Below are 8,026 nucleotides of genomic sequence, written 5' to 3'. Positions count from 1 at the left end.
GAGGATAGATTGAAGCTTGACATGAAGGAGCTCTTATTGACCGAGGACATGACTTCTGATAGGAATTTGTGGAGGAGTAGAATTAGAATAGATGACTAGGTTCTACATGATGTTTATTTATCTTATATATTTATATTATATTTCTTGCCTACTTGCTTGTGTGCACTTCATATATATCTTTATTATGTATTTTTTTTTCGTGGGACTTTACGTATTGGCTGGACATGTTTTATGGATATATAATATATCTATACTTATTGTAGCATATTCACATGCTTTATTGCACTATATGGTTACATGTTTGTATTACATTATATAGCAATTAATTTATACGTACTTACATATCACATGTTTTTATGCTAACATAGCCTACTTATTTGTCTATGCCTACATAGTATACCATCTATTTTATACTGCATATTATACCTACATGCTTCTTACCAACATGTTTACGTATACTTATTGTACTTACATGACTTGTTATACTTGCATATTTGACACTCACATATTTTACTTATATGTTATATTACTCAATATTGTTATACGCTTTATTTACCTATATATATCGTATTGGAGTATACATTATTCATGGTAAAGCTTCTATTTTGTCAACTTTACTTGTATATTTTTACTTCACATATCGGATTTCATATTTCTTTCTGGTCTGAGGTCCCTAGGAAGCAGCCTCTCTGCTCTACAAAATAGGGAGGGACGACTTTCTCTACCTGGGGACCGATAGGTATCCTGGGTAGAAGAATGACTTCCCTTTTACTTTAGGGTAGAGGAAAGGACTGCCTACATCTAACCTCCCCCATACTCTACTTTAGTGGAATTGTGTATTGTTGTTGTTGTTGTAATATGTATATTGTATTCAACCAAATCAGTGTATGAAATATTTCCTTCATGGATGTTTGTTACTAAAGTATCATGCAGTGTTTGTTTGATATCATTCTCTTGATCTTAAATTCACCAGCCATTTATTTTGAGGACTTGTCTCCATAATAAGAACATATGAAGTTTGTGTTTCAAACATTCTTGCAAGTAGTTTGATTAGTTCGAATCAACCAGTAGTTACACACAGCTCTCAAAATATAAAAAAGAAAAAGCTATTAAAGAACTATATCATGCAAGGAGTGTTTGAGCTCATTTTGTATCAAATCAAACTGACTAGCAAGCTGTTCAAACGCTTAAAGCATAAACCAATCAGGTTTAACATTATATAGTATATACAGAGAACATAACATAAGCGATGGTCAACGATAACTAGTATGCATATAAAATGCAATGTAATATAAACTTAACGGATTGTGGTTAAGGATCCAAGTAGAAAAGCTCTGCTTTTGCGGAAGCTCGTGGGAACTACATAACATCCTTAGCGAAGTTGTACTTTTCAAGAGCATCAACGGTTACACTGGGTCGAATTGATACTTTTTCAAGAATGGGCGAATGATGAAGTAAAAGCTTTATAAAGACCAACACAGGCCTTGATCTTTCTACATGCATAATATTTATAGTTTTCAATCGGTTCAAATTCTGGTCCAAACAGTCAGAAGCTTCCAAATAAGTCGATGCTGGATTCACATCCAGTTGCTCGTTTTGAAGACCCTATGAAATACAATAAAAGTGAGATTGTATATTAAAACACCTATCTTAAATTACTATATAAGCACACACAACACAAAAATACAAGAGAAAACGTTTGGCACTCTTTACCTGATTATCGAAATCAAGTCGTTCTAAGTTAGGCGAGTTACGAAGCATACATGAAACACCTTGAAGTTGATTTAAATCACCAAATTTAAAGTTGTGTAAGCTGAGATACTCTAAACAATTAGCCGGGTGTGGAAGCCACTTGGGAATGTTTTCTGCAATACAAAACTGTGAGGGTGAAAGTGAGATTTTAAGTTACCAAAGAAGATATGGAAGACGATATGAAAAAACATATGAGAACTAACTATACGCAGAAGTGGAATGGTAAAGTTCACTTGCTCAAAGGCAATATGATGAAGAACAAAAATTAAATATTAGAATTAAAAATTCAAATCATACCTGTAGAAAATACCCGTCGATAATTAAATCCCCAAGACATGGCATATTACTTAACAAGCTAGCCAAATTAACTCTTTCAACTCCTTGAATGGGTTTACCTATAGCTACACAAAGCGCACCAAGGCATTTACTATGCAAAACAACTTTGTAGACTTGATCTTGAAATTGTAAACATTGGTGCATGCAACCAGTTTCAACATCTTAAGTTGTGGTAAGTTCATGATAGCTCCATGCAAGTTAGTCCCAAATTCAATATTCCTGAGACATAGATTTTCGAGATAGAGAAATCCTTGAAAATCGAGTGGTGGCTTAATGATACAGTTTTCAAGTTCTAGCATTCTCAATTCTAGACAACAACAAAAATAACATGGAAGTTGATAACGTTGGTTTAAAACAGTAAGGACGAGTTCCCTAATAACACCGGCTTTTGACAAGGATAAAATCCACTGATCGACTTCTTGGAAGCTATCAAGAGCCATGTTTGTTATGTGGAGATGTAACTTTAAGATAGGACCCTTGATAAAGTTAAAGATTTGGTTTGAGATGGTAAAAAACCCATAATGACCAAAAGCTTCATTTTTGGCAAACTTTTCTGAGAAATGTTTATCAAGAACCACCGAGCTCATTTTGGTCCATTTGTACCTCCAACTTTTTGATAAAACGTGTGTCCTCACAGCATCTTGAACCGGGAGCTTCTCGAAAATCAAGTCAATCAAATTCTCTGGCAAGCAACTGATTTTATCCACTTCAGTATTGTTATAACGTGTGTCCTCAATATTGTTACCTGTCATTACATTCAAGAAAACGCAGAATGTGTTATTCAAAAGGAAAACAAGTTGACATATAGCTAATACTCTTAATTTATGTGTTATTGTAAATGAACTTTTCAATAACACGACACCTGACAAAAACAATATTTTTTCTGCTATAATTATTATTGATGGTTAAAAGCATTTTTCTTAACTTTCTTATTAGTATGGCCCATTTTGCATCAATCATCAAAATTGAACATTCTCCTTGCAACATACAATGGAATGTTAGTCAAAATATAAGCAATCAAAATTATGGAAGGAAAATGTAGAGATATCAACACACATCTCAAAGATAGAAAACGTGGCAACTGCAGAAATAAACAGAGGGCATCAAGACTTATAAAGTTGAGTATTTGAGCAAGAAGGTTTCTAAGGTTGTTAAGGGTAAGAAATAAACAAAGTGCACATCTTAAATGGTTGTAATAATGTCCATCGTAAAGCAACATTACTATCGAAAAGCAAGCTGCGGGCCAAACAAACTTAAAACTAAGTAGAGAGTGAAAATGGGGAATTAATAACAACAACATCTACTTAGACCTACCGAGTTATAACTTATAACTAGCGCCAACGATTAATTTTTACTGTCTTATCAGTTCTTCAATAAAAAAATAAGAAAAAAAAAACTGGTTCTATCTCTATCTTTTATCATTTTTCAACGCATTACATTTTCGCTTTCACTATTTCACATCTTTTATTCCTGGACCAGTTTAATTGATGCAAATATCATTATATACAAACCTGCTACTTTACTTTAAGGCTTGTAATAATTTCGGTTACTTGAATATTTTTTGAATAAATCTCTAGCTAAGGTATAGCAAAAATAATTAATCGAATTGTTAAACCAGGATTTACGAATTCAACTGGAATAAAGAATGTGTGAATTACATAATAAAATTAAAGAAGATAAAAAGTCGATTAAAAAATTACAACATGAATCAATTCATTTCAAACATAACTACGTTTATATGAAAGAATCATACCAAATTATGAGGTAGAAATTAACTCACAGGTATTCGGAATTACAGATGAATCCATCGGAGTACCAATTATAGTTTAGCGCCCAAATTGCAGTGCCTTCGAGTTTAAGTTGTTCAGAGTTTTTAGGGTTTAGGTCGCTGTAGTTTCTGATAAGTTAAAGTAAACACCCCTCAACTTCTCAACTTTTTTTTTTCTTTTGTATGCTTCAAAACCAAAAGTTTTTATTGCAGAATAAGTCCCTTGTTCAATTTCAATTAGATTTTTTTTTGAACGGCGGTCCCTTGTTCAATTTCAATTAGATTAATAAAATATTCTTTATTTAAATTTGAGTTTTAGGTATTCCTTCTATTGAAATCGATGAAAGATGCTCAAAAAGTTAAAATGTAATAAAGTTCAGGAAGCTTGATAAATCTATTGCATGCCTGAATGAACTAGTATTGCTGGATATGACCATTTGTGTAAACGTAGGAGAATTTTCACACTTACATGTGTCCCTAGTATATCTTAGAGGGTGTTTGGGGTTACATTTTGTTAGTGATTTTTTGATTATCACGATTACAAAACGCAAATAATTTATTTTCAGTGTTTGGCAGTTAACATTTGAAAATTGATTAATTGCGATTTAATGGGTTAAAAACGCGATATTGAAATAGTGACATGGGAGGTACTGCACCAAAAACATGATTCTTATCTCGAGTAAAAATTACCGAATAGTCTTCTAAATATTTATGAAGCTTCCGTGGTATTTCACTAAAATTTACCTACTCCACCTCCATCTCACTCAGAGGCGGATCTAAAGTGTTAAGGAGGGGGGCGGCCTCCCCCGATGGATTTCGAAATTTTAGTGCAAATTTTTTCAGTTTTTCGATTTTGCCCCGGTGAAAATTTTTTTTGCCCCAAACCCTTCATATTTTGCTCCAAAACCTCCATATTTTGCCCCAAAACTTTCGTATTTTGCCCAAAAACCTTCAAATTTTGCTCAAAAAACTCTATATTTTTGCCAAAAAAAATTCCCTACGTTTTAAAAAAAATTTGCCTCCGGTGAAAATTTTTCCTGAATCCACCACTGATCTCACTATTTAATTTATTTTCCATTTTACGTTTTTTTATATCTTAATGTGGATAACACGTATATCTCTTATACTTAATAAGAAATCTTTTATGATGCTATCTTTTTTCAAAAAAACCCACTTGTCAAAATACTAGCCTTTAGATGGGAATATTATCTTTTAATCCAAGCCATTAAAAATGCTTATGACATCATTTAGGGAAACCAACAGCAGTTATAGTTTTTAATTCCCTTCATGCCCATTGTTTAAATAATTATTTACTTAGTTTACTTAAATTTAGTAAAAAAGCTGGATAAACTGATACTAAGAGAGGTATGTTGTACCCGAATCACCTACAGAGCTCAAACACTATCTAGACTAAGAGAGGTCTGTTCGCTATTATTGCAGATATTACCACGGCTGCTCAACACTGGATCGCTCAGTATTCCTGTATTTTAAGACGTCAAAAAACAAGACTATACGTGCTAATTGGTTATTGTGCAGTTGGAACCTAAAATTTATCAATCTGTACTGCCTGACTTCATCAACTTCTTTTAATGGGTTACTGCATGACGTTATGGTACTTAATTCACATGCTCTTGTGTTTGACCTTTAGTCATTTTGTGATCCGAAACCTATCGTTTTGGTTCTTGTTTGTTGAAACTGATATATGAACGTGGTGAAGTTATTTTCCATTAACGGTAAATATGCAGAGATAGATTTGTGTTTGTCTCAGCACTATCTGGAAATGTAATATGTATATTGTATTCAAACAAATCAATGTATGAAATAGTAGTTTCATAGATACTATTCACTAAAGTATCATATCATGCAATGTTTGTTTCATATCATTCTCGTGATCTTAAATTCGCCATCCATTTATTTTTGAGGACCTGTCTCCATAAGTATTTGCAAGTAGGTTGATTAGTTACATACAGCTTTCAAAATATAAAAAGAGAAAGAGCTATTGATGAGCTATCATGCAAGGAGCTTTTGATCTCATTTTGTATCAAATCAAACTGAGTACCAAGATGTTCGAACGCTTAGAGCATAAACCAATCATGTTACTGGTTTCATCAAACATTATTTACAGATCAGTAGAGTTGTGCATAGGTCCCACAGCATACATAGCATGGAAGATAGCTAACGGTAACTAGTATGCATATAAATTGCAATGTAATTTAAAGTCATTAATAGATAGATTGTAGTTACGGATCCAAGTAGTGAAGCTCTGCTTTCGAGGAAGCTCGTGGAAGCCGCATAACATCCTTAGCGAAGTTGTACTTTTCCTGAGCATCAGCAGTTACACGGGGTTGAATTGATATCTTTTCAAGAGTGGGAGAATGTTCAAGTAAAAGCTTTATAAAGAGTAACAAGGGACTTGAACTTTCTACATGGATTATTTCTATAGTTTTCAATCGGTTCATTGTCTGGTCCAAACAATCAGACGCTTCCAAATAAGTTAATGCTGGTTTCACATCCAAATCCAAATGCACGTTCCAAAGACCCTAGAAATACATTAAAAGTGAGACTAGCGGTGCATTAAAAAAAACTACCTTAAGTTACTATATAAGCACACACAACACAGAAAACACAAGAGAAAACATTTTACACTCTTTACCTGATTATTCACATTGAGTTGTCCCAAGTTAGGTGAGTTCCGAAGCATACATAAAACACCTTGAAGTTGATACAAATCACCAAATTTGAAGTTACGTAAGCTGAGAGTCTTTAAACTATTAGCCGGGTGGGGAAGCCACTTAGGAATATTTTCAGCAATAGAAAACTGTGACGGTGAAAGTGAGATTTTAAGTTACCAAAGACTATATATTCGGTCCATAAAAACCACCTAAATCACTTTAATAAAAAAATATTACTAGTTTATTATCAAAGTCATATATTTTGGATATGATATCCTGGTTATTTACATGAAAATTTGGACATAAAGTCTTTCAGGTCAACGCAACCTCACACGTACGCGTACCTAAGTTACCCACCATTTACCTACCCTGCCCATTTTACCACCAAATAGTCTGGTTTCATAAAGGGAGTAAGGGGCATATCCTGTTTAGTAGTTGTCACCTGCTGATAATCTGCATGTCTAATTATATATTCCGTAATCATATTTGATGAGCTAGTTATTCACTTATTTGTACAAAAGTTTGGACAAAAAAGTGTTCCAGGGTAGTGCAACCTTGTACATACTTGATCAGCAACCCACCAACTACCTAACCTTCCCATTTTAACCACCTGATATTCTGGTTTATAAAGGGACATATTCTGTTTAGTGGTTGTTACCTGCTGGTAATCTGTTTGTGTTTACTCATTATATGTATCCCTGTTAGTAACATCATTCATCTTTCCTGTCTAATATCATAATTGGTGCAAAAGCCCGGATGGAGCTTACAGTACTGGTTTCAAGCCAATCACTCATCAGGTAAATTCAATACATTACATTCAGTTGATACTATCTGCATTTTTCTATTTGAGGAATCCTGATTTGTACTTCTTTTTTATATTTTTTATGGGTGTAGCAATTTAGTTGTTCAAGCCGTGGACAAAGGCAGTAGGGATAGGAGTTATGCAGGATGGAGAAAATTTATCGAAGCTAACCCTAGTCCACCTCATACTGCATTAGCTTCTTTATAAAAAGCCAACCGGATTAGCTTTATGAATGCACAAAACTTTGACAGGACATCCTTTTCTTCCATTTGTACGCCCGTTTTTTTGATAAAACGTGTGTCCTCACAGCATCTTGAAGGGGGAGCGTCTCTAAAATCGAGTCAATTAAATTCGTTTGCAAGCAACTGATTCTATCCACTTCACACCTCTCAGTATTGTTATTATGATAGACATTACAAGTATTAAGTATACATGTTGACTGCAGTGGGCGGCACCAATCGAAGGTCTGGGTTGTGATGTTATGGATTTTACTTAATGGGCACATGCTCTGCACATGATGCAAACAATTACTCCCTCTAAATATTCGGTCAAGACTACTACGTGCTTTTCTGAATGTAAACGTGCACATGCATACTTAAAACTTCTTAAAACCTACGACCCACGTGCATGACTCTAAATCAACTGCTACCAATTTTGGAGTACTTGCAATAATTTTTTATCCTTCTTGGACTTTCA

At 33.9% G+C, this 8,026-nt stretch overlaps 1 protein-coding gene across 1 annotated transcript; it reads right to left on the bottom strand.

Annotated features, from left to right (window-relative positions):
* Window positions 1–1,359: 1,359 nt before the first annotated feature.
* Window positions 1,360–2,840, bottom strand: LOC139875130 (putative F-box/FBD/LRR-repeat protein At4g13965). The gene is made up of 4 exons (XM_071862494.1): window positions 2,417–2,840; window positions 2,050–2,153; window positions 1,714–1,878; window positions 1,360–1,605 (listed from the first exon to the last, which is right to left on the bottom strand). The coding sequence occupies exons 1-4, from the start codon at window positions 2,838–2,840 to the stop codon at window positions 1,360–1,362; spliced, it is 939 nt and encodes a 312-aa protein (XP_071718595.1).
* Window positions 2,841–8,026: the final 5,186 nt, after the last annotated feature.

This window comes from Rutidosis leptorrhynchoides, chromosome 11 (genome assembly GCF_046630445.1).
Source record: "Rutidosis leptorrhynchoides isolate AG116_Rl617_1_P2 chromosome 11, CSIRO_AGI_Rlap_v1, whole genome shotgun sequence".
In the NCBI taxonomy this organism is placed as follows: domain Eukaryota; kingdom Viridiplantae; phylum Streptophyta; class Magnoliopsida; order Asterales; family Asteraceae; genus Rutidosis; species Rutidosis leptorrhynchoides.
The sequence above is the reverse complement of the archived record's forward strand: the minus strand, read 5'-3'. Positions and strand labels throughout refer to the sequence as shown.